The following is a 19,118-nucleotide window of genomic DNA, read 5'->3' as shown; positions in this document are numbered from 1 at the left end:
GGAACATATAACCTACATGGGTACAATGGAGCCAGCACCCACACTCCTCCATACTTATTAATTTATTTGCTACATGGGTGAGCTTTTAGGGAGGAGGCGTGAATTGTGAGAGAAAGTAGAAGGAAAAGAAAGGAAGGAAGGAAAGAAAGAAGGAAGAAAAGAGAAAGGAAGAAGGAAAGAATAGAAGGAAGGAAGGAAGGAAGGTATGTGAGATTAAAATTGGATATTAGATCATAAATCTACCCTACTTAACCTTTCCCTTAATTTATCTCCCAGACTAGTAAATGGAAGAAGCTTCTAGTTTTCTAGATAGACCTTTTATTGTATGGTAGTCACAAGGTGATATTGATTAGAAGGATAGGAAAGTAGAAACACAATACAAATCGTCTTAAGTCTAGGCTTAGTCTATATTCTGTATAAAACTCACCAAAACCCAAGGCCACCTTTGGGGAGAGAGACCGAGTCAAGCGCGTGCTGTTAACCGAGAGCCGGGCCGAGTCAAACTCCAGTCCGCGTCTGTCTGTGCAGCGCAGCCAGGAGAACAGCAGAGCAGGAAAAAAGGCCTCACTTCCGTTCTCTCCTTGCCTTTTAAGCTCGCACCCCGGAAGTCGAGTGTTCAGCAGGCAATCTGGCGTGCGTCGCAGGCGGACTGGTGTGTGTAGCTCATGCTGTTGGTCTCCTCCCCAAAAGGGTGGTCCTAAAAAAAAAACCTGGCGTCTCTCCATTATCTAACCGACTGTTAAAACTTTTTACCACAGGTAGGAAGGAAGGAAGGAAGGAAGGAAGGAAGGAAGGAAGGAAGGAAGGAAGGAAGGAAGGAAGGAAGGAAGGAAGGAAGGAAGGAAGGAAGGAAGGAAGGAAGGAAGGAAGGAAGGAGAGAGAAAGGAAGAAGGAAAGAATAGAAGGAAGGAAGGAAGGAAGGAATAATAGGATCATGGACATAAAGCAAGAAAGGACCTTAACTGTCATAAACTGCAAGCCCCTCATTTTATAAATAAGGAAATTTAAGCACATAGAGATTAAGTAATTTATTCAGGATTACATAACTAAAAAATGTCTAAGGTGGAATTTATATCCAGGTCTTCCTGATTCCCAGTCCAATACCTTGTCCACTCTATCACACTGCCTAAGGAATTACTACGCAGAATAAAGATTTAAAATGTTATATACAAACTTCTTTTTCTTTCCCTTTCTTATAAAGAACTGGTCATTTTTGTTGATGTCCTAATAATGGTTTTTAAAACATTAAAATATTTTCAAAAACAGAAACCAAAATGTTTATGTTCAATAAATTTTAAAGCCTTAATATCCCACCATAAAATATAATTTTGATATTTTATTGTACAAATTTATCTTTGTCAAAAATGAAACTTCTTTTCAATATCTTGATATAGCAAGATATAGTATGTCATTGAGCTAAAATGCAGTTATTATGAGGCTGCCAGAACTGAATTGATCATTTTTAGATTGTTTTCTACATACAGCTAAACAGTTCTTTGAATTTGGTGTTTTTTTTTTACTAGTTGCATGATGTGAAAGCTTTATCTTCATCTGGTTGCTATTATTTGCATTTCTTCTATGTGAAGAAAAAATGCTTCCCTTCTACCCCTCACATTCATTGGTTGTGTGGTTTCAAAGCAGTACTCTTATTCAGAGCTGTCATAAAAATAAAGTTTTGATGACTCACCTCTTAAACTATATCTGGTTCCTTTTCAGGATGCAACACTCATGGACCTTCATGGAACAGTTGCTTTCAAAGAATTCATTGAAAGAAAAGGATACAGGATGCCTACTGTGAGTAAAACAGGGACCTGGGTTATCATGTAAAGCCTGTTGTTGAGTACTATATTAGATGGAGTGCTGCAGAGTTAAAAGGTGGACCTGGAGAGAAACATACAGTGTCACAGGTTCTTTTTCTTTCTTTCTTTCTCTCCAGGTTCAAAGTCAGTCTAGTGAGTAGAATCTGGAATGTAGCACATATTACCCAAAATGCACAATTCTGTCACAAGTTTTCCTATGGACCTTTCTCAAACAGAGCCAGGAATATGGGAATTCTTGGAAAATGTGAGGCCCACACACATTCCAGTTCAAAGTCTCTAAAATTCCTGGGAAGTCTTCCTGGATCTTCTGATTCCTACAGATGAAGGCTCCATGAATAAACACTTAAAAATGTTTAAAGTTTTTGTTTTCAGTTCCAAATTATATCTCTCCTTGTACCCTATCACACATCCTTTGAGAAGGCAAGAAATGATACCCATTATACACATGAAGTCATGCAAAACAAATTTCCACATGAGTCATGTTGCCAAAAAAGCAAGAAAAATAAAGTGAAAACAAATGTGTTTCAATCTTCACTCAGAGTTCATCTCTCTGGATATCGGTAGCATTTTTTATCATGAGTCTTTTGGAATTGTTGTGGACCACTATATTGCTCAAAGTAGCTAAGTCTTTCACATTTTATTATTACTACAATATTACTGTTGCTGTGTACAGTGTTCTAGTTCTACTTACTTCACTTTGCATCAGCTCATATAAGTTTTCCCAGATTTTTCTGAAACCATCCCTTTCAACATTTCTTACAGCACAGTAATTATGCCATCACAATCATATATCATAACTTGTTTGGCCATTCCCCAATTGATGGGTATCCCATAAAATTCCAATTCTTTGCTACCACAAAAAGAACTGCTGTGAATTCTTTGTACATGAGTCCTTTTCCTTTTATCTCTTTGGGGAACAAACCTAGTATTGCTATTACTGAATCAAAAGGTATGCACAGTTTTGTAGCCCTTTGTGCATAGTTCCAGCTTGTTTTCCAGAAAGGTTGGATAAGTTTACAACTCCACCAACAGTTCATTAAGGTACCTATTTTTCCATTTTCCATTTGTGGTACCTTAGAGTTATTTTAATGTGCAGTTCTCTAATTAGTGATTTAGAGCATTTTTCACTTGGCTATTGATAGGTTTGATTTCTTCTTCTAAAAACCAGCTATTAATATTCATTGACCATTTATAAGTTGGGGTATGGCTCTTATTTTTTGTAAATTTGGCTCAATTCCTTATATATTTTATGAAATGAGACCTTTATCAGAAGAATTTGTTGCAAAGATTTTCTCTCCAAGTTTACTGCTTTCCTTCTAAATTTTGGATGCATTGGTTTTGTTTATGCAAAGCCTTTTAAATTTCATAATTATCCATTTTATTAAAATTATCCATTTTACTTCCCCTAATCCTCTCTTTGCCTTGTTTCCTCATATAGTCTTCTTTTATACGTACATGGTAATTTTTATCATGTTCCTGTGATTTGCTTATATCACCCTTTATGTCTAAATTGTGTATCCATTTTGAGCTTATCTTGGTATATTGTCTAAGTTGTTGATCTACCAGACTGATTTCCAATTTTCCCTTCAGTTTTTGTTGAATAGTGATTTCTTGCTCCAATAGCTTGGATCCTTGGGTTTGTCAGACACTACATTACTTCTATTTATTGTGTACCTAATCTATTTCAGTGATTAATCACTCTATTTCTTAGCCAGTAGCAGATTGTTTTCATGATTATTACTTTGTAGTATAGTTTGAAATCTGGTATTTCTTGTCACCTTTTTTATTGATTCCTTCAATGGTTTTTTAACTTTTTTTCTTACAGAAGAATTTTTTTTTCTAGCTCTAGGTCTATAAAATAATTCTTTGGTAGTGTTTGGTATGGTCACTGAATAAGTAAATTCACTTAGGTAGAACTGTCATTTCATTATATCAGCTCAGACAACCCATGAGAAATTATTATTTCTCCAATTGTTTAGATCTGTGAAGTGTTTTGTTATTGTGTTCATCTAGTTCCTTACATGTCCTGCCAAGTAGACTCCTAAGAATTTTTATGTTGTCTGCATTTATTTTAAGTGGAATTTCTCTCTTTATGCTATGATTTTGTTGGTGATATATGCTGATGATTTGTGTGGATTCATTTTATATTCTGCAATCTTGCTAAAGTTGTTTATTGTTTTGACTAGTGTTTTTAGTTTATTCTCTAGGGTTCTCTAAGTATGCCATCATGTAATTGAGCATTTTAAAAGAACCCACTGGAGGAGTTGCATGGTACACAGTTGATTTGAAGGTCACTACAGAATGTAAATAAGTCTTTTAGAGAAGGGGATTGCCAAAAGACCTTCTGGATTCTTTGCCAGAGAGAATGCAAAATGGCCGGATGTTTTTCTGGATCTTTTTTTTTTTTTAGTTTTGATTCTGTTATTATAAACACTGTTGTTGTTTGTTGTTTGTCCTTCATTCTCGCAAAGGACCATGACATCAGGGTGGTGTCATGACTTACAGTGAATTGGATTTAAGTGAGGGAAGGCTGTGCAAAGTCACCAACCTCACTCTCTCCTCCTGAATCATCTGGGTCCAATGGCAAGATAGGTATCAGGATGACTGGAGATGACCCTGGATGTTTAAGGCAATTGGGCTTAAGTGACTTGCCCAGAGTCATACAGCTAATAAGTGTCTGAGGGGAGAGTTGAACTCAGGTCCTTCCAACTTCAGAGTCAGTGCTCTATCCACTGAACCACCTAGGTGCTCCTATATACACTGTAGGCACCAAACCCACCACCTTTCACTTGGTGATCTCATCAGCTCTCATATACTTAATTACCATGATGACTCTCAAAACAATTTTTCCTACCCAATTCTCTCTACTTATAAATCTCACATCTCCAACTGCCTTTCAGACATCTAAAACTAGATGTTATATTTAACTACATTTAGTCAAACAATTGGTGGAAATGTTCAGAGACCATAAAATTCCACTGTCCCTTTAAACCTTTTTACCTTGTGTCTATAGGAAATTCTTGCTATTATTGTTGTCTTGAACTCCATGATTTTATTGTGATATTGTTCTTTTGATTCTTTTTTTCCATGTGCATCTTTTTTATATACATCTTCCATATTTATTTCACTTTATATTAATAGTTTCTTTTGACACAATATTATTTGATTAAATTAATATAACATTTTAAATTTACATACCCCTAATTTGGTTTTTTGAGGTTTTTCTTTTAAAAATAGTGTTTCTAAGAATATTTGTTAATAGTAGGTCTTTTCTCAACTGTCATTGCCTCACAGAGGTATGATGAGAGTAGAGAAAATACTGATTCAAGGCATTTATGTATTTTTGCCACTCCTACTTGCTTTTCTTTCTACTTGGCACATAGTTGTTACTTAATAAGTATTTCTTAACTTACTCCTGTGATATACAGGAATACCTCAAATATTTTTCAAGTTCAGTTCTAGACCATTGCAATAAAGTGAGATACTCTAAAGTTACTTCACTCAGGAAGTGAAATAACCTGTTTCATCCTGAGTCCTTTAAAATTGTGGTTGACTATTGTGTGGATCAGAGTTCTTGAGTCTTTCAAAGTTTTTTGTTTTTACAATGTTGTTGCTGTTTTAGACATTGATCTCTTGTTTCTACTACTTCACTTTGCACTTCATATAAATCTTCTGAGGTTTTCTGAAATGGCACAGTAGTATCCAATTCTATTCATATGCCATAATTTGTTGAGCCCATCCTATACCCATGACAAGGATATTTAAAGAAAAAAAAAAGAAATGGCATGCTTTATAAGAAAGATGTCAGAAATGTGAATAGCCATGATCTCCAGGGTAAATTAGGTTTATAGTGAAAACTTGGGGATGGTCACTCTTTTTAGACTGACTGGGGGAAAGCAAACCCTGAAAGAAGATACCAGATAGCATCAATCTCTGAATCTCTGGTGTTCCTTCTGCTGAATCAAAATGCCAGATGACCTTCACTTAACTTGTCTACCAGGAACATGGGGCAATCAGGTAATTTCCTCTTTTCTCCTTTAGATTCTGAAAGTGAAGTATTGGAGAGTTCATCCCTAAAAAACATTCAGATACATCTGTGGAATACCACTACAAAGTGGAGATTTCAGGGCTGAGAGTGGCATTCACTTCTACTTGGGAGTTTAAAAAGCTAACATTGTTCATTTTGTTTTCACTATAGTATAGAGTAATAATAATAATAATAATAATAATATTTATATACCATTTACTATGTGTCAGTACTAGGCCAAGTACTTTATAACTGTTATCTAATTTTATCTTCACAGTGACTCTGAGTGGGCAGGTGCTATTATTATCCCCATTTTACAGATAAGGAAATTTAGGCAAACAGAGGTTAAGTGACTTGCCCAGGGTCACACAGCTAGGAAGTGTCTGAGTCCAGATTTGAACTCGGGTCTTCCTAACTCTAAGCCCTGAGGCTCTATCCATTATTAGTGCCATTTATAATTTCTTTGTAAGCATCTGTAATGTTAGGGTCCAAATGTGGTGGTTCCATTATTCTTGATTGAGAAACCTTATGATAATTTTTGCAAATCTTTTCCATTTTTCTTCTGCTAGTAGTCCTCTTTTCATTTTCCTCCCTGAATGTCATGTTTCTTTTCCATTCCCCATTTTTCATTTTCAGAAACTTGTTTAAATAATTCAAGAATTCCTTGTCCTAACAAAAAACACAAGTTCCTTGAGCATTCTCTAATAAACATATACACACACTGTGCTAGGTATATACATAAACATATACATACATATATACATGTGTATGTATGTAGATATGTATGTATGTATGTATTACCCTAGAGGCCAGCTAGGTGGCATAGTGGATAGAGCACTTTGCTTGGAGTCAGGAAGACTTGAATTCAAGTCTAGTCTCAGACAATCACTAGTTGTGTAACTCTGGGCAAGTCACTTAACCCTATTTGCCTCAGTTTCTTCAACTGTAAAATGGGGACGCTGGAGAAGGAAATAGCAAACCACTCCAGTATCTTTGCCAAGAAAACCCCAAATGGGGTTACAAAGAGTCTAACATGAATGAAACAACTGAACCACAAAATAGAAAAAAGTTTTGTCACTTAATGAATGCTTATTAATTGATCAATTCAAAATTTTTGCTTTTAATTCTGTTCATTTCCCCTTTGATCTTAGTGATCAAAAATGCTTTGGAGTATTATTAACTTGCTGGTTTTTCTAATTTTTAAACTGAAAAATAGCTATTAATCTTCTGTTTTTCTCTTTTGTTCTCTTAGAACTACGTTAACTCCATCCTACAAAGTTGTGTATTTTAAGTTTATATAATTTCATTGTTAACCAAGTCATCCTTAAGCAAATTATTTATAATCTCCATTCTCCACTCCTTTTTGTTTTTTAATGCCACCATCATTTCTGGATACTGTATACTGAAAGCTAACACCTCTGGACAATTGAACTCTGGGAAAGACATCTCAAGAACAGGGCTTTCCCTTCTTATCTGTCTCTCTTCTCAGTTGCCAGGCATGAGTTTCTCAGAGCTTCATCTGTCTTTTTTAAAACCACAAGAACCATAGCTTTTATTATTTCCCTTCTTGATTGCTATTCCAATTATGGAAGAGTACTATTTAAAATTTATCTAATTTATTGGGGAGTTTATTCTGTTTTTATTTTCAATTTTTAAAAATTGTCATGAACTTGATTATAGCCCCCCAATCTTTCCCTCTTTCCCTACTCCAGTATACCCCCTGACACATACTCAGCCAACATTCCAGTTATGCATGTGGAAGTCTGTGGTGAGCCTGCTACTGGGCAAGTGTGATAAAGGGGTCCTCCCCTTCTCACCTAACCCTCTTTCAGAGAATGAACAGACGAGACATCCTCTGACTGTTTCCTGTCAGCAATGATAACTCAGGAGTTCGTAGTCTTTAGTGACTACAAGTCTTTTCATTGCATGCTGAGGAGGAATTCCATGGATACTAAAGGGGTGATCCCTGCACACTCCTTGCCAAACTTGGAGCATGAGAGTTGGTGTGGAGAGTTGGATGGGGAAGGACAACCATGATCAATCCCTTACTCATGCATCATTCCTACCTGTGTGGTCCTGAACAAGTCATTTAACCTCTGCCTCAGTTCCTCATCTGTAAAATGGGGATAATAATAGTATTTATCAGGGGCAAGTAGGTGGCACAGTAGATAAAGAAAGCACTGGCCCTGGATTCAGGAGGACCTGAGTTCAAATCTGGCCTCAGACACTTGACACTTACTAGCTGCATGGCCCTGGGCAAGTCATTTAACCCTCATTGCCCCGCAAAAATAAAATAAAATAAAATTTAATTTAAAAAAAAGCACATACCTCCCAGGGTTGTTGTGAGGATCAAATGAGATAATATTTGGAAAGTGCCTGACAAATGCTTAATAAATGCTTGTAAACAAAAAAAAAGTGATTACCTACCCTCCCAAAGGCAGTGACAGATTTCTGCACTTGTCAATAGTTTGTTAGGCTTGTGCAAGATTTTCATGAGTTCTCCTTCTTGACTCTGTAGGCCCATTCCTTGGGACCATCACAGATCATAATAATCCTTCTAGATTTTTCTTTGCACCAAACAGAAAAATTAGCAGTAAATGTATTCATTATTATAATTTATTAATTAATTAATTATATTAATAATATTATAATTATATAATATTATATAATAATTAATTATATTAATAATATAAATATAATAATATAAATTAATATAATATAAATTATTGTATAAATTATTATTATATAATAATTAATTATATTAATAATATAAATTATTATTATAATTTATTAATTAATTAAAATCCAAACCCTGAACTTTCTCCCAAGTCCTTAAAGTAACTCTGGGTCTTAAAGCACCTCAGATGTTGTTTTGTGAAACCTGTATGACCTTGACAGAGATGTTCCCGGCCATTTAGTGCTACCTGGTGTTCATCATTGATTCCTGTGTCAGATATCCTGTAAATACTGTTGTCTCTTCAGGAATTACCTGGACACATTTTCTTTTTTCTGTGTATAACAGAATAGTGCCTTGGGACTTAACCTGAAGCCACAGGGGCAGGGAGGCTCCAAGGACCTGAGAAATATGCCCTGCAGGGATAAATGTAGATAGATTTAGAAGGTCCTATTCCATATCAGATCAGGCACCTTTTAACCAGAAATTTGACCAGTCAAATTGCCTGTCCATGTAGTCAACTCAATACCATACTCTTAATCCCTATTCAAAACATAAGCACAGGCTAGCAATGGGGGCACATACCTGCATCCTCTTCTCCTGGAAGGCTGGGGCTGATGGATCTCTTGAGTTCAGGAATTCTGAGCTGCAGTGGGCTAAGTTAATAGGATGTGTCCACACTAAATTCAGCAGTAACATAGGGAACCCCTAGAAGAGGGGAGCACTAGATTGCCTACGGGGATTTAAATCAGCCCAAGTCAGAAACAGCAGGACAAAGATGGCTAAAGTGGGAACAGGCCTGGACTTCCAACCTAGATGAGACAGGGAGACTGAGTCACTAAAACCCACACACAAGCACACAAGCACTGCTCACTGGCTTAATTCATAAGAGCATCTCTATCTGTCTGTGTCTGTCTCTGTCCATCTTTCTCTGTCTCTTTGCGGGTGTATGTCTGTCTCTCTGTCTCTGTCTGTCTCTGCCCCCATGCTGCCACCTGCTTTTTCTTTGCCACAGCTCATCATTAAGTCCCTGAGGCAGACATAGACCCTTTCCCAATAATTTCCAACTCAAAACTTTAGATACTTTATTTCTCCCTGGATTGAGAGAAAACAATGTTGTCTCTTTAAGAGACAACCTCTTGGGGCAGCTAGGTGACACAGTGGATAAAACACCGGCCCTGGATTCAGGAGGACCTGAATTCAAATCCGGCCTCAGACACTTGGCATTTACTAGCTGTGTGACCCTGGGCAAGTCACTTAACCCCCATTGTCCCACCAAAAAAAAAAAAAGATACAACCTCTTTTTGGTCCATGGCATAAACCACCTTGTCTGATCCAATTTACAGGCTTCTTCCTCCACAGCAGAAGTCAGTGCCAGGGTATCCAGAGTTATTTCTTCTTGGCAGAATTAGTAGCAGGTGGTATGCAGGGCTACATAAGAAATAAGTTCTTTTAAACAAAAGAAACCAAATGCATTGGCCATGTCTAATAATATGCCTCACTCTCTACCCATATTTCACTTCCTCTCTGCCAAGAGGAGGAAGGGATGTTTCACCTTACTCAGGTGGAAGATTGATCATTATTTTAGTTGGAATTCTGACATCTTTCAGTGATTTATTTTTCTCTTATATTCTTGTGCTTTCTGTCTAAATTGTTCTGTTGGTTCTGATTTTTTCATTTAGCATAAGTTTGTAGAAATCTTCCCAAATTTCATATTCATTGTTTCTTTTCTTTCCTTTTTTTTTTGTGGGGGCAATGAAAGTTAAGTGACTTGCCCAGGGTCACACAACTAGTAAGTGTCAAGTGTCTGAGGCCGGATTTGAACTCAGGTACTCCTGACTCCAAGGCCGGTGCTCTATCCACTGCACCACCTAGCTGTCCCATTGTTTCTTAATGATAACATTTTCACATGAAAATTCCCAAATTAAATTGTATTATTTACATTAAATATTCCACAATTCTTCAGTCATTTCCCATTTGATGGGAATCAACTTTGTTTCCAGTTTTTTGCTATCATAAAAAAAGAGATTGATAAATATTTTTGTATATATGCCATGTTTTGCTCAATCTTTGACCTCTTTGGTGTATTGTCCAGTGGGGGTATCACTAGGATAAAGGGCAAATATAAATTAGTGACTTTTCCTGAGTAGTTTCAATTTGTTTTCCAGATTTATGTTCCATTGCTGTCTTTGTTATTTTTTCCCTTCTAATGAATGGTGAAACACAGAAGAGTTTTAATTTGCATTTCTCTTATTAGTTATTTGTAGAATTCTTTAACATGATTGTTAATAGCTAATTGTTCATTTCCTCTTTTGAAAAGTGCTCATTCACATCTTTTTGCCACTTACCTATTGGGGAATGGCTCTTGATCTTGTATATTTACCTCAGGTTTATCATCTTAGATATCAGACTTTTATCAGAGATATTTAGTGTGAAGTTTTTTCCCAATCAATAACTGTTTTCTTATTCTAATCAAAGTTACTTTGTGCCAAAGCTTTTTAATTTAGTGTAATGAAAATTATTTGCTTTATCTTTTAATAATTCTCCCCCCAGTCATAGTTGTGAAAGGTATCTCTGCTCATTGTCCTTTAATTTTTTTTTTTGTGGGGCAATGGGGGTTAAGTGACTTGCCCAGGGTCACACAGCTAGTAAGTGTCAAGTGTCTGAGGCCGGATTTGAACTCAGGTACTCCTGAATCCAGAGCCAGTACTCTATCCACTGCGTCACCTAGCCGCCCCTGTCCTTTAATTTTTAAGATGTGACCTTTTATATTTAGATTGTATACCCATGTGCAGCTTATTGTGATATACTGTGTAGGATTTGGTTTAACCATACTTTCTTCCAGACTGATTTCCAGTTTGCATGTTGTCTCCTGCATTAAACTGTGAACTCCTTGAGGGCAGGGACTGTTCATGCCCCCTACCTTTTTTTGTATCCCTAGTGCCTAGAACATAGTATACATTCAATAAAGGTTTGTTGATTGACCAGTTCATAGTATGGGCCAAACACAGTCTTCATTAGAATTGTTTTCTGAGACCTGTACTTATAAGGAAGAGCCCAGACCAACCAGCAGTGTTATTCCCATAAGTGTTACCCTAAAAGTGTCTACAGTTGAAATTCTATGAAGAAAAGTTACTTACTGCTTCTGGATTCATTCTACTACTTTTGACAAAACTAGGCCTATGCAAGTCTATTGGGTTACAGTATACAGTGTTTTCTTCACTGTAGATGTTACTGCCTGAGCCAGGGTCTGATTTAGGTAGTCCTTGTGCTACTCAGGGGTGGTCTCTTTCATTTAGTTGGTGGGGAAAGTATTCATAACTTTTCACCTTCTCATTAAAGAGTCCAACCAAATCATCCTTTGGCAGTAAGTGATTGGAGTGAATTAACTTTGCTAGGTCCTCATCATTCTCAGGTGCTACCTCAGGGGCTATATTGATGCCAGTTATATCTTCTCTTTTCTTCACCTCAAAATCCTTTGACATCATCCTTCACTCTATTCTCTTTTCTCCAAGTTTCTTTAGAAAAAAGTGGTGACCCTTTTCCATACTAAGACCAACCAGATGGGTATGGGCACTTGATCCCATGCCCTCTTATCTTCTCCTACAGATTGTATCCTGAGACAGTCACCTCTCAAATCTTTGACTTATCTCTATCAATCGGTTCCCTTTCTACTGCCTTCAAATATCCTCAAGACTCTTTTAAAAACCCTTTATTAGACCATACCATTCCTTCAAGCTTTCTTCCCAGAACTCTCCTTTCCTCAGCCAATTTATTGAAAGATTTGTCTACACTCTTTGCCTCTCCCTCCCTCTCTCTCTCTCTCTCTCTCTCTCTCTCCTTAGTCAATTTTGGGGGAGGCAATCAAGGCTAGATAAGTTGCCCAGGGTCACATAGTTAATAAGTATCTGAGGTCAGATTTGAACTCTGGCCCTCCTGACTCCAGGGCCAATGCTCTATCCACTACACCACCTAACTGCCTTGCTCCTTAATATTTTGAAATGGACCTTCCAACCTCACCACTCACCTGAAACTACTTTATTCAAAGTTACCAATGATCTCTTAGTTGTCACACTGGATGATTTTTTTCTCAGTTCTCACCCTTCTTGACCTATCTTCTGCTTTTGATATGCTGTTGACCATCCTTCTCATCCTGGATACACTCTCCTTCCTCTCTGGGTCCTCTGGTCCATGACGCTATTCTCTCCTCACTGCTGCCAAAAATTTGACTTAAATGCAGATCTGACCATATGAGTCCCCTACTCAATAAATTCTATTGGCTTCCTGTTGTCCCTTAGGATAAAATCCAAATTCTTCTGTTTAGCTTTTATTAGCCTACACAACCTGCACCCAAGCTAGCTTTCCAACTTCACTGGGCATGACTTCCCCTCCTGCCCTCTTAAATCCTGCCAACTGTCCTTTCTGTTCCTCTCAAGGAACAGCCCATTGCCCATCTCCATGACTTGGCACACATGCCTGGAATGCATCCCTTCCCCCCTTACCTCCATCTTCTAGAGTCTTTCCCTCTAAGATGCAGTTCAAGTACCATCTAATAAATCACTAAAGACTTGCCTGATTCTCTCCCTCCCAAGCTATATTATATTTTAACTAGGTTGTATATATTTGTATTTATTCACTTCAGATTTATGCTGTATATATATATTTTACATATACTTGTCATCTCCCCCATTAGAATGTAAACTTATTGTGGGTAGGAGTTGTTTTCTTCTTTGTACATGTACCCCCAGCAGCAAGCCCCATCCCTGGCACATTAATTCGATTTAATAGACATTTTAGTGCCTACTATGTGCCAAGCACTGGGAATACAATTAAGAAAAAGACAGTCCCTGTCCTCCAAGGGCTTACAGTCTAATGGGTGTAAAAAGGAGCAGGAGAGAGGAGGGCACCAGAGGGAAAACTGGCACTGGGAAATAATAGAAAATCATTGATGGAAAATGGAGAGTCTAGTTTGAGCTAAATCTAGATCAACCTAAGATGCTACAGGTAAAACTAATGTATACCCATGTAATATGTGCTTTGTGTATAATTGCATATGTCTAGTGATGCATAGGTTAATTACAGCATGCTCTGAAATAGATTTACTTGATTATAAACTAATGCTGTGCAAGTACTGTAGCCACTGTTGTCTATTAGTTATACATTGTGTTGCTGTTTCTTTATTTGTATAAATACTCATCCTTAAGCCTGTTCTGTTATTTTATAGGTCTATAAATATTGATATGGGCAGCTAGGTGGCACTACAGCGGATAGAGTCAGGAAGACCTGAGTTCAAACTCAGCCTCAGACACTAGCTTTCCTGGGGTGATAGAACTAGCAAGTAGAGGCGCCAAGTCGCAGGATTTCAAATCCATGGTGCCTCACTGCAGGGTCACAGGTCCACAGATTTAAAGTTGGAAGGGCCCATCAAGGCCACCTAGTTCATCCCCTCTCATTTTACAGATAAGGAAACTGACATGCCAATTATAAAAGTAGTAAACAGCAGAGTCAAAATTGGAACCCAGAGCCTTTCACTCAATCTAGCTGTGCTGGCTTTCGCTAGGTCTTCTGATTACAAGTCCAATGTTCATTCCATTATGAGGTGTTGCCTCTCTACACTTAGACACACCCAAACCCTTTCCAAACAGAGATAGCCACACACATATACTGCCCCCCCCTCCCATTCTCTATAACAATTCATGCCCCTCGTCCCGCTTTACTCAGTTGAGTAGGCTACCAATTATAGGGATTATCTGGCCAAAATGGACTAATATGTATGTCTAGTGGATTTTTGATTCTGTGTGACTGCATTCCCAAAAGCTAAATAAATATTGGGGGAGGAGCACAGAAGGAGGGAATGGTGTGGTGTGTTTGGGTGTGTGTGCCTCGGTGTGTGTCTGTATGTCTGCGGGTGTGTGTGTCTCTGGGTGTGTCTGTGAGTCTGGATGTGTGTGTGTCTGAGTGTATCTAGGGGTCTGTGTGTGTGTGGGGGGAGGTGTCAGAGTCTCTGGGGTGGGGGTGGGGGGTGTATTGGGGGAGCGCTCCATAAATTTCCAATTTGCAGGCTAATTCCGCTGCTTGCTTCTTTTGGGTGTGGTCACCAGTTCCTCTCCAGATTGTTCTCCAAGAAGGATAACAAAAACATCCTGGAAGACGGTCTAAATGACTCCGCAGAATCATCGCAGGTGCAGCTGCACCTAAAGGCGAAGGCGAAGGGGAAGGTAAAGAAAAGAATCAAGAAGGGAAGCTAGGCAGAAGGAAGAAATCGAAAGCAGAAGGATTTTTCTCCTCCACTCTTTCCCCACCTCCTCCTTTGTTGTCAAAATCATTAAATAAACTTGTTAATTAGCACACCCATTGCAGTGTGAGATCCACCTTTTACTGAGCGATGTGAAAAACCTACAGGAGAGTCTAGCTTCTTCAGCTGTGGGGAGCTTAACTGAATGGGAGGGCCGAGGAAAATCGGGCAACAGTAAAAGGTTGGGCATATCTATTTTATATACCGGTGTGTCTGGGGTCGTGTAAAAATTTCTCGGGCAAAAAGGGGTAGTGGGTGGTAAAAGTTTAAGAAGCCCTGCAGGAGAGGACATATCCGACAGAGGAGAGTGAATGATTGTGACCTGGGTTCGAATTCCCCTTCAGATACTTACTAGCTCTGTAACCCTCATAGAGGTGCTGAGGTGATGTGGTATGGAGTCTTGGGCTCGGGGGTTAAGAAGACCTGAATTCAAATCCTGCCTCTTACTAGCTGTGTGACCCTGGGCAAGTCACTTACTTTCTGCCTCAATTTCTTCATCTGAAAAATGGGGATAATAACAATACGTACCTCCCAGGGTTGTCATGAGGATAAAATGAGATGATATTTGTAAAGTGCAGTGCAAACTTTGTGTTTTATAAATGCTGACTATTGTAATGTAACTCATTAAAACTATCCAACATCCTTCTGAGGCAAATTAATTGGCTTTTTTTCCTTCTACACTGGAGATATATAGAGATAGAGATAGAAATAGAAATCTATATCAATATAGATATCGATATATTTATATATACACATATATACATATATGCACATATTTTACATATGTAAACACGTAGATGTAGGTGTGTGTGTGTGTGTGTTCTCTCCCCTCAGCTTCATCCTGATCATTGCTTGACAATATAGTTTTTCTTTTGAAGGCATATTTGTTTTAGCAACAGATTTGTCTTAGCCTGTGATGTCAGGGCATAGGGAATTAAAGGAAACTCCTGAAACCAGATAGTCCGTGGTATGATTGGCATGCTGAATGTCCTACAGAATGAAGACTTTACAATTTTTCCATTGGGACATTTTTTTCTTTTGGCATTAGTGAACTTGACTCTCAGGTCCCTGCTAGAATTAGGCTGAGCAAGTTGCTTGCTGGTGTTTGGATCTGGAGAAAGAGCCTGTGAAATTTGAGGCTGGGGCAGCTCCTCTCCTCCCTCCCTCCCTCCCTCCCCCCTCTCCAAAGGAAGGGTTTATTTCTGGGTTGAATCCATCCTACCCTGTGAAGTCAGAGAGTCTGCAGGGCTGACTGAAGCTGACAGGTGCTACTGATCTTTTTTTTTTCTTTCCTCCCTGACCTGTGATTTCATCACAGTGAGAAACTCAAGTGGTCTCTAATTTGGGAATGACTATGTCTTGGAGCAGGACTCTTTAACCTGCAGATCCCCAAGGGATCTCTGAGTAGTTTTCAGTTTATCTGAGGACTTGGATGGGGAAAAGAAATTATGGATTTATTTTCACTAGCCTCTAACTGAAATTAAGCATTGCTTTCAATTATGAATGTAGGTGACCAGCACTGTTACTGTCACCAATAGAAATTGGAGATATTTTCATGTCATGTTACACTTGAAAATTGATTAGATGTTCAACACGACATGCCTGTTGCCTTATCAAAGAACAACCTAAAGTTTAATGTTCTTACTAAAGCTAAGCAACTCACAACCACACCTCCTACACACATGCATACACACGCAGCTACACACACATGCTCTTTGGTGGTCTTCACACTGATATTTTCTTTTTTGTGAGGCAGTTGGGGTTAAGTGACTTGCCCAGGGTCACACATCTAGTAAATGTCAAGTGTCTGAAGCCAGATTTGAACTCAGGTCCTCCTGAATCCAGAGCTGGTACTCTATCCAATGCACTACCTAGCTGCCCCCACACTTGTTTGTTTGTTTTGCAGGGCAATGAGGGTTAAGTGGCTTGCTCAAGGTCACACAGCTAGTAATTGTCAAGTGTCTGAGGCCGGATTTGAACTCAGGTCCTCCTGAATCCAGGGCTGGTGCTTTATTCACTGCGCCACCTAGCTGCCCCCTACATTTTTTTGTTTGGTTTTTGGGGGGTTTTTTTTGGTTTTTGGTTTTGGTTTTTTGCTGAGCAACAGGGGTTAAGTGACTTGCCCAGGGTCACACAGCTAGTAAGTGTCAAGTGTCTGAGGCCAGATTTGAACTCAGGTACTCCTGAATCCAGGGAGGGTGTTTTATCCACTGCGCCACCTAGCTGCCCCTGCCCCCTATATTTTTTAAAAAAATAAAATTTAACTTTAACTTGCCTAAATTTTAAATGTATTATCTTAATTAGAGGTTAGTAAAAATAAAGATGTGATTCTCCTCCCACCCCCATGCATGAATTCCAGGTTAAGAAACCCTGAACTATAGACACCTATGATCAGGACAGGACTTGAGCATTCCAGGTCCTTCTGACTCCAAGATCAGCCTTCTATCCATTGTTATTTGTCCTTCATTCTCAAAGAGGATCATGACATCAGGGTGATGTCATGACTTGCACTGAACTGGATTTAAGTGAGGGAGGGCTGTGCAACATCACCAACCTTACTCTCTCCTCTAGAGCCATCTGGGTCGAGTGGCAAGATATATATCAGGATGACTGGAGATGGCACTGTATATTTAAGACAATCAAGGTTAAGTGACTTGCCCAGGGCTAGTAAGTGTCTGAGGTGAGATTTGAATTGAGGGTTATACTGGGAGAAGAGGAAAGGGGAGGTGGAATGGGGGTAAATTATATCACATGGAGAGGCACAAAAGAATATTAAAATATAGGGAAAGGGGGTGAGCATTATTTCAGCCTTATTCTCATCAGATTTGGCTCAAAAAGAGAATAACATCAACACTCATTTGGATAAAGAAATTTAACTTACCCTATAGGGAAATAGAAGGGGAAGGGGAAAGAAGGGGGCACTGGTAGAAGGGAGGGCAGAAGCAGGAAAGGAAAGGGGAAAGAAAAGGGAGGGAAGCTAATAAAAAGGAGGCAGATTGAGGGAGGCAGTGGTCAGAAGCAAAACACTGGTGAGGAGGAACAAGGCGAAAGGAGAGAGAAAAGTATAAACAAGGAGGAAAATAGGATGCGGGGAAATACATTATTAGTAATCATAACTGTGAATGTGAATGGGATGAACTTTCCCATAAAATGGAAGTAAATAGCAGAGTGGATTAAAAATCAGACTCCTACAATATGTTGTTTACAAGAAACACATCTGAAGCAGAGAGATACACACAGAGTAAAGGTAAAAGGCTGGAGCAGAATATATTATGCTTCAGATGAAGTAAAAAAAAAAAAAAAGCAGAGGTAGCAATCCTGATCTCAGACAAAGCAAAAGCAAAACCAGACCTAATTAAAAGAGATAAAAAAGGGAAACTGCATCTTGCTAAAAAAGGTACCATAGACAATGAAGTAATATCAATACTAAACATATATGCACTAAGTGGTATAGCATTCACATTCTTAGAGAAGTTAAGTGAGTTAGAAGAGGAAATAGACAGCAAAACTATACTAGTGGGGGACCTCAATCTCCCCCTCTAAGAGGTAGATAAATCTAACCACAAAACAAATGAGAAAGAAGTTAAGGAGGTAAATAGAATTTTGGAAAAGTTAGATATGATAGACCTCTGTAGAAAATTGAATAGGGATAGAAAGGAATATACCTTTTCTCAGTGATACATGGTACATAAAAATTGGCCATGTATTAGGGCACAAAAAACCCACAGTCAAATGCAGAAAGGCAAAAGTATTAAATGCATCCTTTTCAGATCATGATGCAATAAAAATTACATGTAATTAAGTGCCATGGAAAGATAGACTAAAAATTAATTGGAAACCAAATAATCTCATCCTAAAGAATGAGTAGGTCAAACAACAAATCATAGAACCAATCAATAACTTCATCAAAGAGAATGACAATAATGAGACAACATACCAAAACTTATGGATGTAGCTGAAGCAGTTTTTAGGAGAAATTTTATATCTCTAAATGCTTACATGAATAAAATAGAGAAATAGAAGATCAATGAATTGGGCATGCAATAAACAGGGCAGTTGGTGACAGGTGAAGCTGGGAGCAGACTGTAAATCCATCTTCAATGGGCTAATTTTTAAAGCTTGGTTTCTATTGTACTAGGATCCAGAATATTGAGACAAAATATTATCTTGGCTGCCTCTATAATTTATATTTTGAAATGTATAGACATCTGAACAGATACTCAAAATTATTTTTTAAAGAATGGCATCTTATTTTCTCAGCTACATACAAAAACAATTTTTAACATTCATTTTTTATAATTT

General features: G+C 38.2%; 1 protein-coding gene across 1 annotated transcript in view; it reads left to right on the top strand.

Annotated features, from left to right (window-relative positions):
• Positions 1-14,806, top strand: part of FAM47E (family with sequence similarity 47 member E) — a 68,878-nt gene extending 54,072 nt beyond the window's left edge. Inside the window, exons 7-8 of the mRNA XM_043973135.1 lie at positions 1,717-1,794; positions 14,623-14,806. Of these exons, the coding sequence (XP_043829070.1) occupies positions 1,717-1,794; positions 14,623-14,769 (225 nt within the window). The 3' untranslated portion in view covers positions 14,770-14,806. The remainder of the gene's footprint in view (positions 1-1,716; positions 1,795-14,622) is intronic.
• The last annotated feature ends 4,312 nt before the right edge of the window (positions 14,807-19,118 follow it).

This window comes from Dromiciops gliroides, chromosome 6 (genome assembly GCF_019393635.1).
Source record: "Dromiciops gliroides isolate mDroGli1 chromosome 6, mDroGli1.pri, whole genome shotgun sequence".
NCBI classification, from domain to species: Eukaryota; Metazoa; Chordata; class Mammalia; order Microbiotheria; family Microbiotheriidae; genus Dromiciops; species Dromiciops gliroides.
The sequence above is the reverse complement of the archived record's forward strand: the minus strand, read 5'-3'. Positions and strand labels throughout refer to the sequence as shown.